Source organism: Salmo salar, chromosome ssa03 (genome assembly GCF_905237065.1).
Source record: "Salmo salar chromosome ssa03, Ssal_v3.1, whole genome shotgun sequence".
Classification (NCBI taxonomy): domain Eukaryota; kingdom Metazoa; phylum Chordata; class Actinopteri; order Salmoniformes; family Salmonidae; genus Salmo; species Salmo salar.
The window spans coordinates 2529311-2546412 of NC_059444.1; the positions used below are offsets into that span (position 1 = coordinate 2529311).

At 48.6% G+C, this 17102-nt stretch overlaps 1 protein-coding gene across 3 annotated transcripts in view; it reads right to left on the reverse strand.

Moving 5' to 3' along the window:
* Positions 1–1375: 1375 nt before the first annotated feature.
* Positions 1376–17102, reverse strand: part of LOC106596267 (casein kinase I) — a 47740-nt gene continuing 32013 nt past the window's right edge. For 2 of the 3 annotated variants that reach the window (XM_045714391.1, XM_045714392.1), the window contains exons 7-12: positions 15068–15152; positions 14741–14886; positions 13712–13795; positions 12481–12582; positions 2952–3058; positions 1376–1570 (exon numbers count right to left, since the gene is read on the reverse strand). In XM_045714391.1, coding sequence (XP_045570347.1) covers positions 1519–1570; positions 2952–3058; positions 12481–12582; positions 13712–13795; positions 14741–14886; positions 15068–15152 — 576 coding nt within the window. In that variant the 3' untranslated portion in view covers positions 1376–1518. The remainder of the gene's footprint in view (positions 1571–2951; positions 3059–12480; positions 12583–13711; positions 13796–14740; positions 14887–15067; positions 15153–17102) is intronic. The other variant, XM_045714393.1, reaches the window with a different exon arrangement.

A 17102-nucleotide genomic window follows, 5' to 3' on the forward strand; every position in this document is an offset into this window, starting at 1 on the left:
CTGGAGGCCTCTCCTCTTCTTCTTCACTAGTGTCTCTGGAGGCCTCTCCTCTCCTTCACTAGTGTCTCTGGAGGCCTCTCCTCTCCTTCACTAGTGTCTCTGGAGGCCTCTCCTCTCCTTCACTAGTGTCTCTGGAGGCCTCTCCTCTTCTTCACTAGTGTCTCTGGAGGCCTCTCCTCTTCTTCTTCACTAGTGTCTCTGGAGGCCTCTCCTCTCCTTCACTAGTGTCTCTGGAGGCCTCTCCTCTCCTTCACTAGTGTCTCTGGAGGCCTCTCCTCTCCTTCACTAGTGTCTCTGGAGGCCTCTCCTCTTCTTCTTCACTAGTGTCTCTGGAGGCCTCTCCTCTTCTTCACTAGTGTCTCTGGAGGCCTCTTCTTCACTAGTGTCTCTGGAGGCCTCTCCTCTTCCTCACTAGTGTCTCTGGAGGCCTCTCCTCTTCTTCACTAGTGTCTCTGGAGGCCTCTCCTCTTCTTCTTCACTAGTGTCTCTGGAGGCCTCTCCTCTCCTTCACTAGTGTCTCTGGAGGCCTCTCCTCTCCTTCACTAGTGTCTCTGGAGGCCTCTCCTCTCCTTCACTAGTGTCTCTGGAGGCCTCTCCTCTTCTTCTTCACTAGTGTCTCTGGAGGCCTCTCCTCTTCTTCACTAGTGTCTCTGGAGGCCTCTCCTTCACTAGTGTCTCTGGAGGCCTCTCCTCTTCTTCTTCACTAGTGTCTCTGGAGGCCTCTTCTTCTTCACTAGTGTCTCTGGAGGCCTCTTCTTCACTAGTGTCTCTGGAGGCCTCTCCTCTTCTTCACTAGTGTCTCTGGAGGCCTCTTCTTCACTAGTGTCTCTGGAGGCCTCTCCTCTCCTTCACTAGTGTCTCTGGAGGCCTCTCCTCTTCTTCACTAGTGTCTCTGGAGGCCTCTTCTTCACTAGTGTCTCTGGAGGCCTCTCCTCTTCTTCACTAGTGTCTCTGGAGGCCTCTTCACTAGTGTCTCTGGAGGCCTCTCCTCTTCTTCACTAGTGTCTCTGGAGGCCTCTCCTCTTCTTCACTAGTGTCTCTGGAGGCCTCTCCTCTTCTTCACTAGTGTCTCTGGAGGCCTCTCCTCTTCTTCACTAGTGTCTCTGGAGGCCTCTCCTCTCCTTCACTAGTGTCTCTGGAGGCCTCTCCTCTTCTCCTTCACTAGTGTCTCTGGAGGCCTCTCCTCTTCTTCACTAGTGTCTCTGGAGGCCTCTTCTTCACTAGTGTCTCTGGAGGCCTCTCCTCTTCTCCTTCACTAGTGTCTCTGGAGGCCTCTCCTCTTCTTCACTAGTGTCTCTGGAGGCCTCTTCTTCACTAGTGTCTCTGGAGGCCTCTCCTCTTCTCCTTCACTAGTGTCTCTGGAGGCCTCTCCTCTTCTTCTTCACTAGTGTCTCTGGAGGCCTCTCCTCTTCTTCACTAGTGTCTCTGGAGGCCTCTCCTCTTCTTCTTCACTAGTGTCTCTGGAGGCCTCTCCTCTTCTTCACTAGTGTCTCTGGAGGCCTCTCCTCTTCTTCTTCACTAGTGTCTCTGGAGGCCTTGCCCCGTCCTCCTCTTAAAGAAACAGCAGCACCTGAAACAGAACATAACAACAGGATTAGATTCTTTATTGTCCTCAGACACTGACTACACAAAACATTAGGAACACCTGCTCTTTCCATGACCAGGTGAATCCAGGTGAAATCTATGATCCCTTATTGATGTCACTTGTTAAATCCACTTCAATCAGTGTAGATGAAGGGGAGGAGACGGGTTAAAGAAGGGTTTTTAAGCCTTGAGACATGGACTGTATCTGTGCCATTCAGAGGGTGAATGGGGCAAGACAAAATATTTAAGTGCCTTTGAACAGGCTATGGTAGTAGGTGCCAGGCGCACCGGTTTGTGTCAAGAACTGCAACGCTGCTGGGTTTTTCACGCTCAACAGTTTCCTGTGTGTGTCAAGAATGGTCCTCCACCCAAAAGACATCCAGCCAACTGGACACAACTGTGGGAAGCATTGGAGTCAACATGGGGCCAGCATCCCTGTGGAACGCTTTCAACACCTTGTAGAGTCCATGTCCCGATGAATTGAGAATGATCTGAGGGCAAAAAGGGGTGCAACTCAATATTAGGAAAGTTTATAATTACATACATTTTCATGCCAAACAAGATAGCCAACCTGGCTCAGATCCTAGTATGTGCTTTTTGCAGTGTTTATTCATCAACATTCCGGACTAATACATAGCTCTTAGCCAGAGATGGACATTTTGGCCACTGGCCAGCTGGGCTAGTAGACCGGGTAACATTCAGGTCAAAAAGCTGTTCCATGAGATGTTTGAAAAGTCTACCTTTCACTGGTCTTTCGGGCTAGCTCGACGTATTATCAACTAGCACTGTCTGAAAGGAACTAGCCCTGGGCTACCTTGTTTTCATCTTCACTCTTAGAACAGTGAGTGTTGGGGAAGAGGGCATGGGGACGGAGGATGGTGGAAGGAGGGCGAGGGGACGGAGGAAGGAGGGAAGGAGGGACGGAGGAAGGAGGGCGAGGGGACGGAGGAAGGAGGGAAGGAGGGACGGAGGAAGGAGGGCGAGGGACGGAGGAAGGAGGGATGGAGGGACGGAGGAAGGAGGGCGAGGGGACGGAGGAAGGAGGGATGGAGGGACGGAGGAAGGAGGGCGAGGGACAGAGGAAGGAGGGATGGAGGGACGGAGGAAGGAGGGCGAGGGGACGGAGGGAGGAAGGAGGGGACGGAGGGAGGAGGGGCGGAGGGAGGAAGGAGGGGACGGACGGGAGGAAGGAGGGGACGGACGGAGGAAGGAGGGATGGAGGCGGAGGGAGGAAGGAGGGGACGGAGGGAGGAAGGAGGGGACGGACGGAGGAAGGAGGGATGGAGGGCGGGGGAAGGAGGGCGGGGGGACAGAAGGAGGGCGAGGGGACGGAAGAAGGGGCGGAGGAAGGAGGGCGTCCATCTTACTTTGTGTCGTCGGCCACCTCCACCTCGGCCGGGGCGGTGATGGGGGCGTTGGAGTGGCCCGCAGTCGGATCGTCTGTATTCAGCTCCCCATTGGTCGAACTCATCACCTGCAGGGGAGCATCATGGAAAGTTAGATGTTAGAAAATGGTGGCTCACTGTGGTCCAATATATGTCATGTCACAAACATGTCTAAAATAAACTACATGACCAAAAGTATGTGGACACCTGCTCGTCCAACATCTAATAAAAAAATCATGGGTATTAATATGGGCTTGTTCTCTTGGTGGAACATTGCTGCATGGACTTGCTTCCATTAAGGTGATGATGTTGGGCGACTAGGCCTGGCTCGCAGTCAGCGTTCTAACTTATCACAAAGGTGTTCGATGGGGTTGAGGTCAGGGCTCTGTGCAGGCCAGTCAAGTTCTTCCACACCGATCTCGACAAACCATTTCTGTATGGACCTGGCTTTGTGCACGGGGGCATTGTCATGCTGAAACAGGAATCGTCTAGAATTGTATGCTATAGCGTTAAGATTTCCCTTCACTGGAACTAAGGGTCCCGAACCATGAAAAACAGCCCCAGACCATTATTCCTCCTCCACCAAACTTTACAGTTGGCACTATCGATTTGGACATGTGCCGTTCTCCTGGCATCCGCCAGTACCCAGATTCGTCTGTCATACTACCAGATGGTGAAGCGTGATTCATCACTCCAGAGAACGCGTTTCCACTGCTCCAGAGTCCAATGACGGCGAGCTTTACACCACGCCAGGAGACGCTTGGCATTGCGCATGGTGATCTTAGGCTTGTGTGCGGCTGCTCAGCCATGGAAACCCATTTCATGAAGCTCCCGACGAACAGTTCTTGTGCTGACGTTGCTTCCAGAGGCAAGTTGGAAGTCAGTAGTGAGTGTTGCAAACGAGGACAGACAATTTTTTACACAGTTCAGCATTCAGAGGTCCCGATCTGTGAGCTTGTGTGGCCTACCACTTTGTGGTTGAGTTGTTGTTTTGGCTCCTAGACGTTTCCACTTCACAATAACAGCGCTTAAAGTTGACCGGGGGCAGCTCTAGTAGGGCAGAAATTTGATGAACTGACTTGTTGGAAAGGTGGCATCCTATGACGGTGCCATGTTGAAAGTCACAGAGCTCTTCAGTACGGGGCCATTCTACTGCCAATGTTTGTCTATGGAGATTGCATGGCTGTGTGCTGGACTTTATAAAGCCGTAAGCAACGGGTGTTGCTAAAATAGCTGAATCCACTCATTTGAAGGGCTGTCCACACACATACACACACACACACACGTCATGTCACTATTATGAAAGAGCTTTTGAAGTCAACATGTCAAACACAAGCCTACTGCTGTAACGTTATTATGAACTGATAACAGCTTTTCTTCAGAATGGGTTTTTTGTTGTTGTGAACTTTCCACTGTATTACTATCACTGCATGGTCAACTGGCTACCAGATCTCTATAAAACGGTGACTTAAATGTTCCAGCCAACAATGGATGTGTCTGAAATGGTACCCTATGCCCTACGGAGTGCACTACTTTTGACCGGGACCAATAAGAGCCGATTGTGCTCTTGTCAACAACAACAACAAAAAAGTAGTGCACTATATGTAGGATGCCATTTGGGATTCAAGCCAATGACAGAACACTAAGCTCACTCTAGATGGCGGATTCATCCAATGACAGAACACTAAGCTCACTCTAGATGGCATTATACTCAGTATAGCATCTAGACTTGTGGTTTCTAGCATGATCAAAACAGGACACTGGATAAGACAGGAGAAATACTCCAGACGTTACAGACTGGCCCCCTGACATAGAATGGCCTTACTGAAGAGACTTTCAACGTGGCACCATCATAGGATGCCTCCTTTCCAACAAGTCAGTTCATCAAATTTTGGCCCTGCTAGAGCTGCCCCCAGTCAACAGTCTCAGCCGCCAGTATTTATGCTGGCAGGGCTAGGGTCAGTCATATATCTGGAGTATTTCTCCTGTCTTATTCAGTGTCCTGTGTGAATTTTAGTACGCTCCCTCTAATTCTCTCTCTCTCCCCCTCCCCTCCCGGAGGACCCGAGCCCTCGGACCATGCCTCAGGACTACCTGGCCTGATGACTCCTTGCTGTCCCCAGTCCACCTGGCCGCGCTGCTTCTCCAGTTTCAACTGTTCTGCCTGCGGCTATGGAACCCTGACCTGTTCACCGGACGTGCTACCTGTCCCGGACCTGCTGTTTTTGACTCCCTCTCTCTACATGCACCTGCTGTCTCGACCTCTGAATGATCGGCTATGAAAAGCCAACAGACGTTTACTCCTGAGGTACTGACTTGTTGCACCCTCTACAACCACTGTGATTATTATTATTTCACCCTGCTGGTCATCTATGAACGTTTGAACATCTTGGCCATGTTCTGTTATAATCTCAACCTGGCACAGCCAGAAGAGGACTGGCCACCCCTCAGAGCCTGGTTCCTCTCTAGGTTTCTTCCTAGGTTCCTGCCTTTCTAGGGAGTTTTTCCTAGCCACCGTGCTTCTACACCTACATTGCTTGCTGTTTGGGGGTTTTAGGCTGGGTTTCTACATCGGCTGATGTAAAAAGTGGCTTAATAAATATATTTGACTGATAGGGAAGACCATCTATCTCTAACCTGTGGTTTCTATCATGATCAAACAGTTACGGTTATTCATCTAGATAAGACTCAGAGGGGGGAAATCAGGCCCGAGGGAGGCGTTAAGAAGCACGTTTGACCACTAGTGGGCCAGCCGGTCTACGCCAAGAGGGACGTTCTCTCATTGCAAGGAAGAGGCGACGGTCCTGCGATGCGTACAGATCGACGGGAGTTCTGTCGTAACGTCCCCTGAACGACTTTGGGAATGAAGTGGGGGGGGGGGGTCCCCAGCGATGGTAAATCCGCACACGAGTTTAGCCTGCCTGGCACATGTGTCGCTCAGAGACAGATGTTTGCTGCTCCCTTCACAATGAGATATTTCTCGCCAGAGTGAAGTTGCCGGGAGTTGGTCGGGAGTTCACTCCTCCTTGTTAGTAGTGCCGGTAGAGAGAAGAGGTTCAAGCGAAGTAAGGTCACCCAACGCTGGAAGTCTCACGAGGCAAGCGGCCAAGCGGGACTAGCACAAATCACGGAGGCCATGAGCATAAGATGACGCAAAACACAAGAGGCAGTAACGAAAGCCGTTCCCATGGTGAGGGCCGCTTGACAGGTTACAAAGACCATTAACAAGTCATAGATTTGCTGCTGAAGCCTAGAGTGAGCAGGTGTGACAACAGCTCCGCTGTCTGAGCCCGACAAAAGCTGGGCTGAGTGCTCCGCTGTCTGAGCCCGACAAAAGCTGGGCTGAGTGCTCCGCTGTCTGAGCCCGACAAAAGCTGGGCTGAGTGCTCCCCTGTCTGAGCCCGACAACAGCTGGGCTGAGTGCTCCGCTGTCTGAGCCCGACAACAGCTGGGCTGAGTGCTCTGCTGTCTGAACCAGAGTGTCTGCACAGATCAACCAGTCGATGTACATTAGGAATGTATTCAAACACCTTTGACTTTTCCACATTTTGTTACGTCACAGGATTAGTCCGAAATTGATTTCATAAAAAAAAAAAAAAAGAATCCTTATCAATCTACACACAATACCCCATAATGACATCACAATACCCCATAATGACATCACAATACCCCATAATGACATCACAATACCCCATAATGATAAAGCAAAAACAAGTTTCTAGAAATGTTAGAATTTTCAGAACCTTTGCTACGAGACTCGAAATTGCGTTCAGGTGCATCCTGTTTTCCATTGATCAACCTTGAGATGTTTCAACTACTCGATCGGAGTCCACCTGTGGTAAATTCAATTGATTGGACATGATTTGGAAAGGCACACACCTGTCTATATAAGGTCCCAGAGTTGACAGTGCATGTCAGAGCAAAAACCAAGCCATGAGGTTGAAGGAATTGTCTGTCGAGCTCCGAGACAGGATTGTGTCAAGGCACAGATCTGAGGAACGGTACCAAAAAAATGTCTGCAGCATTGAAGGCACCCAAGAACACAGTGGCCACCATCATTCTTTAATGGAAGAAGTTTGGAACCACCAAGACTCTTCCTAGAGCTGGCTGAACTGACCAAACTGAACAATTGGGGAGAAGGGCCTTGGTCAGGGAGGTGACCAAGAACCCGATGGTCACCCTGAAAGAGCTCCAGATTTCCTCTGTGGAGATGGGAGAACCTTCCAGAAGGACAACCATCTCTGCAGCACTCCACCAATCAGGCCTTTATGGTAGAGTGGCCAGACGGAAGCCACTCCTCAGTAAAAGGCACATGACAGCCCGCTTGGAGTTTGCCAAAAGGCACCTAAAGGACTCAAGAAACAAGATTCTCTGGTCTGATGAAACCAGAATGCCAAGCGTCACATCTGGAGGAAACCTGGCACCATCCCTACGGTGAAGCATGGTGGTGGCAGCATCATGCTGTGGGGATGTTTTTCAGCAGCATGTACTGGGAGACTAGTCAGGATCGAGGGAAAGATGAATGGAGAAAGTACAGAGAGATCCTTGATGAAAACCTGCTCCAGAGCACTCAGTACCTCAGACTGGGGTGAAGGTTCACCTTCCAACAGGACAATGACCCTAAGCACACCGCCAAGACAACACAGGAGAGGCTTGGGGACAATTTTAGAATAAGCCTGTAACATAACAAAATGTGGAGAAGAAAATCAAGGGGTCTGAATACTTTCCGAATGCACCGTATGTCAGGACTCTTACACCTCTCTCCTTAGCAGGGAGGGCTGCTTTGGCACACTTGGTGAATGTCAGGGACAGACCGAATGGGAGATATCTGTAGGCTATGCCCTAGGAGGCGAACCTCAGTTATCTCCTGTGTGCAGGATAAACTCCTTGAGGTCTAGTGACCCCAATACGTTTGATGAGGTGCCGTAACCCTGGGACTGGGCGCGTGTGTTGAACTGCCAGAACATTGATCAGAGGCAGTAGGCCTACTGGAACATTGATCAGAGGCAGTAGGCCTACTGGAACGTTGATCAGTGGCAGTAGGCCTACTGGAACATTGATCAGTGGCAGTAGGCCTACTGGAACATTGATCAGAGGCAGTAGGCCTACTGGAACATTGATCAGAGGCAGTAGGCCTACTGGAACGTTGATCAGTGGCAGTAGGCCTACTGGAACATTGATCAAATGCCTACTGGAACGTTGATCAGAGGCAGTAGGACTACTGGAACATTGGGAGCATTTTGTAACTGAACTAAATGACTATCGCGCCGTAGCACTCACTTCTGTCATCATGAAGTGCTTTGAGAGGCTAGTCAAGGATCATATCACCTCCACCTTACTGGCCACCCTAGACCCACTTCAGTTTGCTTACCGCCCTAACAGGTCCACAGACGATGCAATCGCCATCACACTGCCCTATCTGGCCAAGAGGAATACCTATGTAAGAATGCTCTTCATTGATTATAGCTCAGCCTTCAACAAAATAGTACCCTCCAAGTACATCATTAAGCTGGAGGACCTGGGTCTCAACCCCGCCCTGTGAAATTGGGGAGGGACTTTTTGACAGGCCGCCCCCAGGTGGTGAAGGTAGGAAACAACACCTCCACTTCGCTGACCCTCAACACTGGGGCCCCACAAGGTTGCGTTCTCAGCCCCTCCTGTACTCCCTGTTCACCGACGACTGCGTGGCCATGCACGCCTCCAACTCAATCATCAAGTTTGTAGACGACACAACAGTAGTGTGCTTGATTACCAACAACGACGAGACGTCCTACAGGGAGGAGGTGAGGGCACTCGGAGTGTTGTGTCAGGAAAACAACCTCTCACTCAACGTCAACAAAACAAAGGAGATGATCGTGGACTTCAGGAAACAGCAGAGGGAGCACCCCTCCTATCCACATCGAAGGGACAGCTGTGGAGAAGGTGGTTTAAGTTTTAAGTTCCTCGGCGTACACATCACGGACAAAATGAAATGGTCCACCCACACAGACAGCGTGGTGAAGAAGGCGCAACAGCACCTCTTCAACCTCAGGAGGCTGAAGAAATTTGTCTTGTCACCCAAAACCCTGACTAACTTTTACAGATCCACAATCAAGAACATCCTGTTGGGGTTTATCACCGCCTGGTACGGCAACTGCAACGCCTTCAACCGTAAGGCTCTCCAGAGGGTGGTGAGGTCTGCACAACGCATCACCGAGGGCAAACTACCTGCCCTCCATGACAGCTGCACCACCCGATGTCACAGGAAGGCCAAAAAGATCATCAAGGACAACAACCACCCGAGCCACTGCCTGTTCACCCCGCTAACATCCAGAAGACGAGGTCAGTACAGGTGCATCAAAGCTGGGACCGAGAGACTGAAAAACAGCTTCTATCTCAAGGCCATCAGACTGTTAAACAGCCATCACTAACTCAGAGAGGCTGCTGCCAACATGGAGACCCAATCACTGGACACTTTAATAAATGGATCACTAGTCACTTTATACAATGCCACTCTCATAATGTGTACATATCTTACATTACTCACACCACACACACACACACACACACACACACACACATACATATAATACACACATTTTGCCCTTTTGCACCCCAGTATCTCTACTTGCACATCTATCACTCCGGTGTTGATGCTAAATTGTAATTATTTTGCCACTATGGCCTATTTATTGCCTTTACCTCCCTAATCTTGCTACATTTGCACACACTGTGTATAGATTTTTCTGTTGTGTTATTGACTGTACGTTTGTTTATGTGTAACTCTGTGTTGTTGTTTGTGTCGAACTGCTTTGCTTTATCTTGGCCAGGTCTCAGTCTGTAAATGAGAACTTGTTCTCAACTGGCCTACCTGGTTAAATTAAGGTGACATAAATAGTACAAAATACAGTATATACAGTATATACATGTTTTTATATTATCTATTGCACCTTGCCTATGGCGCTTGGCCATCGCTCATCCATATATTTAAATTCTCGTTCACCCCTTTAGGTTTGTGTGTATTAGGTAGTTGTTGTGGAATTGTTAGATATTACTAGTTAGATATTACTGCACTGTTGGAACCAGAAACACAAGCATTTCGCTACACTCGCATTAACATCTGCTAACCATGAGTGTATGTGACAAATAAAATTGGATTTGGCTAAACAGGAAGCAGCCCACTGGACACAGACATAAGTTCAAAGTCTAGTTGCCATTTACATTTGGTAGAGTTGTCAACGAACATGAATTCAACAGGAAATCTACAGAAATAATTGAGGCAAAAAAAAAAAGACAATTCACTTAAGTTGTTGACTTTTAGCTAATCCAATCAGTTTTCCACATTGATTCAACGTCATCACATTGAACTGTTTGGTTAAAATGAAAACATTGAATCAATCAGTTTTGTCCCAGTGGGAGACTCCTGGCTATAAGGCAGCATAACTATAAAGATTACGTCATCACACAGAGCACTAATTGTTTTGCCCCAATGCAAATGTGTAGACTGATGTATTGCTTGTACAACGGCAATACCCGTTACAACAGACGGTTGGACGCTTTCATTTATATTTTTGTAACTTTCGTTCAAATCGCAGCAGTTCAGAAATATGATACAAAGCTACATCATCAATAGATGAAATTGGTTTCAGAGGATGTGTGTAAATAACACAAGCGCAGAACGTGACTTGGATCCTAATACCCTGACTGCGTCGCGTGCAAGCGTTGCAAAATACATTTAGAAATCTATGTTATTAAATTATTGCACCCACACTGCTCGCGAGTGTCTGCGTTGCCAAGGGCTAAAATAGAAGTCAGTTCTATTTCTGACGCAGATCGCGCTGCAAGTCCCGCCTCTCCCATCACCTCATTGGTTTATTGAAGCAGGTACCCCACGTGCCATCTCCTCATTGGTTATACCCACGTGGGTGATTGAAAGACGAACTTTGTTGCCGGTCGTCGTGGTAATATTATGAAAGTGTAGATGCCGATCACCATATAAATTCAAAGATGAAAAAGCCTGGAAGGAGGAGAGGTGACTAGAAACAATTCTGTTGGCCGTTTTATCTGTGGATTAATTGTCGGAGTAGAGGACCTTGTGCATTTCAGGTAAAATAACAACTCGATATTTATATCCCAGGACAAATTAGCTAGCAACAGCAAGCTAGCTAAACAGGACAAATTAGCTAGCAAGTGCAAGCTAACTAGATAAATTACCATAAAATGTTTAATGCTTTTCGACCTGTCCCCAAATTAATGTCATTGGTTCAGAGTTTGTTTTGATATTTTAACCTGCGTGTCGTGATAGCGTTTGGTGTAGCGGGACAAAATAAATTTATGCACGATGGGGCGAGCGCACAGCCAGTTTGGGTTCCGTGTTAAGAGTTGAGAGAGATGTTTCCAGAGGGGCAGGGTAGGAGCGGAAACTGTATTCGTAGCCTCTGCCTACAATCAAATCATAGCATGCAGGGCCTAAAATGTACTTTTTGGTCCACCAGCCACCGGGTAGATATTTTTTGCCATAATTACATCCGGGTAATGATAGCTGGAAGCCAGGTAAGCATAAACAAAGCTTTATTTACAAGGGGAGTGATAAATACAGTCTAAATACTTTCAGGATAGTGAAAGGAGAATTAACAGGAATGCTAGCTACGTAGCTGGCTATTATCACCCGAGACGATAGCTAGCTAGCCAAGTGTGTTTTAATACTAAGTGCCGACTTGGTGTGTAAACCAAGCCACTCGAGATTTTAAAAAAAGTACTACTAGGTTGATCTTTTACACGGGAACGTAAAGAATTGTGCTCCACGGTGGGATAACACACGTTACGAAACAGTACCACTTAAGTTTAGCCAAGCAGACTGAACGGGGATTAGCCCAAAAGGTTAGCATCTAACAATAAAACTAGCTAGTTAAGACACTTTGGCCATTCAGCTAACTCCAAAACGGTGGGGACCGACGGCGAGCCAGAGACCACTAGTCGACGTAGCTACAACTAGTGGAAACCCGACTATTAGTGGCACGCTAAAGCAGTGAAGCTAGCGAGCCAACAGCACTAATTGCGTGCAAGCTAGGCTACAGTTCCTGACGACAAAACAGCGCTCGGTAAAGTGAAGCAGAAGTTAGCAGAGTTCCTGTCAATAGAAAAAAAGCCACTTAACGCCATGTGACAGAGTGATAACAGTTAAACGCTACTTTTCCCTAATAAGAACTGCTAAAAACCTGTCTCATAACGAAATACTAGACTCGTGAAGAGGAAACCAGAGCATCGTACGGGTACTATACAGATACGTTGGGCTCACGGCCACAAAGATTTGATTGGCCGGTTAGGCGTGATTGAGTAAGGTTTCAGCGAATAGGACATGAGGGGCCGTGTCCATAGTGAAGTGTGGAACCGAGCCGACTGAAAGAACCTGGCTGAGCAGAGACCTTGTGCAAAAGAAACAACAGAAAAAAAAAAAGGAGTGAGGAAAGAACAGAACAAGAGAAAACGGAAAAGAAAGAATGAAGACAGTGTTTAGCCCATTGCCCAGTACCTGGACGGAGCCCCCCAGCCTATCAGCTGTTAGATGGGACCCCAGCAGCTCCCTATTGGTCACTGGAGTGGGCTGGGAATCACTTCCTTTGGGTTCTGGCGACTGGTGCGATAGCAAGGATAGAGAGGACAGGACAAAGGGGGAGAAATGGAGGGAGGAAGAAGAGAGATGAAGGAGGAGATGGTAAAGGAAGAAGGAGGAGTGTAAAAGAAGGAAAGAAACAAAACAATTAAGTTTAAAGAGGTTGTGTTTTTTTTCCATCTTGTGCAGAAGCAGTTGGACAGCTCCTTAGACACTGCTCAACCAGAGGACAGAGAGACAGACCTGAGGGGCAGTGCGGTGACGTGGGAGGAAAAGAGTGCACGTGAGGACTACGTGACATGCAGAAGCACAAGCGGCTGAACAAGCTGATGTTCTGAGACGGATACCAGTCTGTTGCTGGTCTCTTTAATATAGCCTGGGTGCCAGTCTGTTGCTGGTCTCTTTAATATAGCCTGGGTGCTGGTCTCTTTAATATAGCCTGGGTGCTGGTCTCTTTAATATAGCCTGGGTGCTGGTCTCTTTAATATAGCCTGGGTGCTGGTCTCTTTAATATAGCCTGGGTGCTGGTCTCTTTAATATAGCCTGGGTGCTGGTCTCTTTAATATAGCCTGGGTGCTGGTCTCTTTAATATAGCCTGGGTGCCAGTCTGTTGCTGGTCTCTTTAATATAGCCTGGGTGCTGGTCTCTATTAATATAGCCTGGGTGCTAGTCTCTTGCTGGTCTCTTTAATATAGCCTGGGTGCTGGTCTCTTTAATATAGCCTGGGTGCTGGTCTCTTTAATATAGCCTGGGTGCCAGTCTGTTTCTGGTCTCTATAATATAGCCTGGGTCCAGTCTGTTTCTGGTCTCTATAATATAGCCTGGGTGCCAGTCTGTTGCTGGTCTCTTTAATATAGCCTGGGTGCCAGTCTCTTTGGCTTGACAACGATGGAGTTGGCAGAAGCACCAGAGGATCTGGACCAGGCTACAGTTAAGTTAGTAACACTAAATGTCAAATTCATCTCATACAGAGAATGACGTGTGAAATTTGAATGAAAAAATGTTTGAGCTTTTTCCACAGAAATTCTTCTGTCAGTTTTGCTGTAAGTTAGTCTATCAAGAGAAACTAAAATAGCTGTTCTTCATCAAGGACTGGGTCTTCAGTGTGTGTGTGTGTGTGTGTGTGTGTGTGTGTGTGTGTCCGTCCTACCTGGTTTTTGGTCTGCTGCGTTGCCTTGTCTCTGCTGCTGGACTGTAGAAGGGTCTCACTGGGGACTGGACCAATGGGAGTAGGCTGAGGAGAAAGGTTAAAGGTCATGGTTAAAACTAATGGTTAAAACTAAACAGCCAATAGGAGTGTACTGAGGAGAGGGGTTAAAGGTCATGGTTAAAACTAAACAGCCAATAGGAGTGTACTGACGAGAGGGGTTAAAGGTCATGGTTAAAACTAAACAGCCAATAGGAGTGTGCTGAGGAGAGGGGTTAAAGGTCATGGTTAAAACTAAACAGCCAATAGGAGTGTACTGAGGAGAGGGGTTAAAGGTCATGGTTAAAACTAAACAGCCAATAGGAGTGTACTGACGAGAGGGGTTAAAGGTCATGGTTAAAACTAAACAGCCAATAGGAGTGTACTGAGGAGAGGGGTTAAAGGTCATGGTTAAAACTAAACAGCCAATAGGAGTGTACTGAGGAGAGGGGTTAAAGGTCATGGTTAAAACTAAACAGCCAATAGGAGTGTACTGAGGAGAGGGGTTAAAGGTCATGGTTAAAACTAAACAGCCAATAGGAGTGTACTGAGGAGAGGGGTTAAAGGTCATGGTTAAAACTAAACAGCCAATAGGAGTGTACTGACGAGAGGGGTTAAAGGTCATGGTTAAAACTAAACAGCCAATAGGAGTGTACTGAGGAGAGGGGTTAAAGGTCATGGTTAAAACTAAACAGCCAATAGGAGTGTACTGAGGAGAGGGGTTAAAGGTCATGGTTAAAACTAAACAGTAATTGTTTTTACCTTTCTGATAAACTCATCCATCTAACTTAGGTTGTGTACAAGCTGTTCATAAGAGCAAGGCCATATCAGAAACCACAACCTATTCTCTATACATAGTGCGATCATTTCAGCCAAGTCAAGTATTCCAAAATATAGCGTGAATCCCATGTATATCAATGATATGCATGTTGATACATGAGGCCCGTTGTCCTGCAGAGAGACAGAGCATTAATAGTAGAGATGTGGACTGACCAGTGGCTTGCCGACCCAGTCGTACTCATAGTCAAAGATGTAGCCGTTGCTATCGAAGAGGTCGGTGAAGAGTTTCCGTAAGTAGTCGTAGTCCGGCTTCTCCAAGAAGTCCAGAGAACCCACATAACGCAGGTAAGTGGCCATCTCTTCAACAAGGAGAAAAACACAGGTAGGGAAATAAAAAAAAAAAAACACAAAACAATGAAAATATCTTTCCAATATTTCAGGTGTTATGTAGTTATTTAGTTCTAACCAGCAGGCTAACCTAAAGTACTGAACGGAACTAGAAGTGGGACAAAATGAAACACAAAGAGAAGAGACCCAGACCTGGGAAGCTCTCACACAGCACCTCGATGGGCGTGGTTCTCTTGGTGTCACCTATCTTCTGATAGCGCTCCTTCAGAGTGTCTGCCTGGGACGGGAGAGAGGGAGAGGAGGGGGAGAGTAGGGAGAGTGAGGGGGAGGGAGGGGGGAGCGTGGAAGGGGAGGGAGGGAGGGAGGGAGGGGGGGAGTGGGAGAGGAGGGGGGAGAGTGGAAGGGGGGAGGGAGGGAGGGAGGGAGGGAGGGAGGGAGGAGGGAGGGAGGGAGGGAGGGAGGGAGGGAGCGAGCGTGGAAGGGGAGGGAGGGAGGGAGGGAGGGAGGGAGGGAGGGTGGAAGGGGAGGGAGGGAGGGAGGGTGGAAGGGGAGGGAGGGAGGGAGCGTGGAAGGGGAGGGAGGGAGGGAGCGTGGAAGGGGAGGGAGGGAGGGAGGACTGGAAGGGGAGGGAGGGAGGGAGGGTGGAAGGGGAGGGAGGGAGGGGAGGGAGGGAGGGAGGGCTGGAAGGGGAGGGAGGGAGGGAGGGAGCGTGGAAGGGGAGGGAGGGGGAGGGGAGGGAGGGAGGGGAGGGGAGGGAGGGGAGAGGGGGGAGAGGAGGGGGGGAGGGAGGAAGATGAGGGAGGGAGGGAGAGTGGAAGTTGGTGTAAGAGATAATAAAGGTTTATTTGGATGATTAAGAGAGAGTCAGTACTTAGTCATGAGAAAGGTTCTGCTGCCCTGGCCCGCGGAAACAACGCCCTGGCCCGCCGAAACAACGCCCTGGCCCGCCGAAACAACGCCCTGGCCCGCCGAAACAACGCCCTGGCAGGCCGAAACAACGCCCTGGCCCGCCGAAACAACGCCCTGGCCCGCGGTCTAGCCGACAGACAGGACTGATAAAGTAAAAACAGGTTTGTCGATTTTTTGCAAATGTATTCAAAAATAAAAAAACGGAAATATCACATTTACATAAGTATTCAGACCCTTCACTCAGCACTTTGTTGAAGCACCTTTGGCGGCGATTACAGCATTGAGTCTCCTTGGGTATGACGCTACAAGCTTGGCACACCTGTATTTGGGGAGTTTCTCCCATTCTTCTCTGCAGATCCTCTTAAGCTCTGTCAGGTTGGATGGGGATCATCGCGGCACAGCTATTTTCAGTTCTCTCCAGAAATGTTCGATCATGTTCAAGTCTGGGCTCTGGCTGGGCCACTCAAGGACATTCAGAGACTTGTCCCGAAGCCACTCCTGCGTTGTCCTGTTGGAAGGTGAACCTTCACCCCAGTCTGAGGTCCTGAGCGTTTTGGAGCTAGTTTTGATCAAAGATCTCTCTGTACTTTACTCCGTTCATCTTTCACACTATCCTGACCAACCTCCCAGTCCCTGCCACTGAAAAAAATCCCCACAGCATGATTCTGCCACCACCGTGCTTCACCGTAGGGATGGTGCCAGGTTTCCTCCTGATGTGACGCTTGGCATTCAGGCCAAAGAGTTCAATCTTGGTTTCATCAGACTAGAGAATCTTGTTTCTCATGGTCTGAGAGTCCTTTAGGTGCCTTATGGCAAACTCCAAGCGGGCTGTCATGTGCCTTTTACAGAAGAGTGGCTTCCGTCTGGCCACTCCACTCTACCATAAAGACCTGATTGGAAGATTCTGCAGCACACCACCAGAAAGACATCATCTCCCTGGAGCTCTGTTAGAGTGACCACCAAGTTCTTGGTCACCTCCCTTCTCCCCCGATTGCTCAGTTTGTCCAGGCGGCCAGCTCTAGGAAGATTCTTGGTGGTTCCAAACTTCCATTTAAGAATGATGGAGGCCACTGTGTTCTTGGGGACCTTCAATGCTACAGACATTTTTTGGTACCCTTCCCCAGATCTGTGCCTCGACACAATCCTGTCTCGGCTCTCTACAGACAATTCCTTCGACCTCATGGCTTGGTTTTTGCTCTGACATGCACTGTCAACTGTGGGACCTTATATAGACAGGTGTGTGCCTTTCCAAATCATGTCCAATCAATTGAATTTACCACAGGTGGACTCCAACCAAGTTGTAGAAACATCTCAAGGA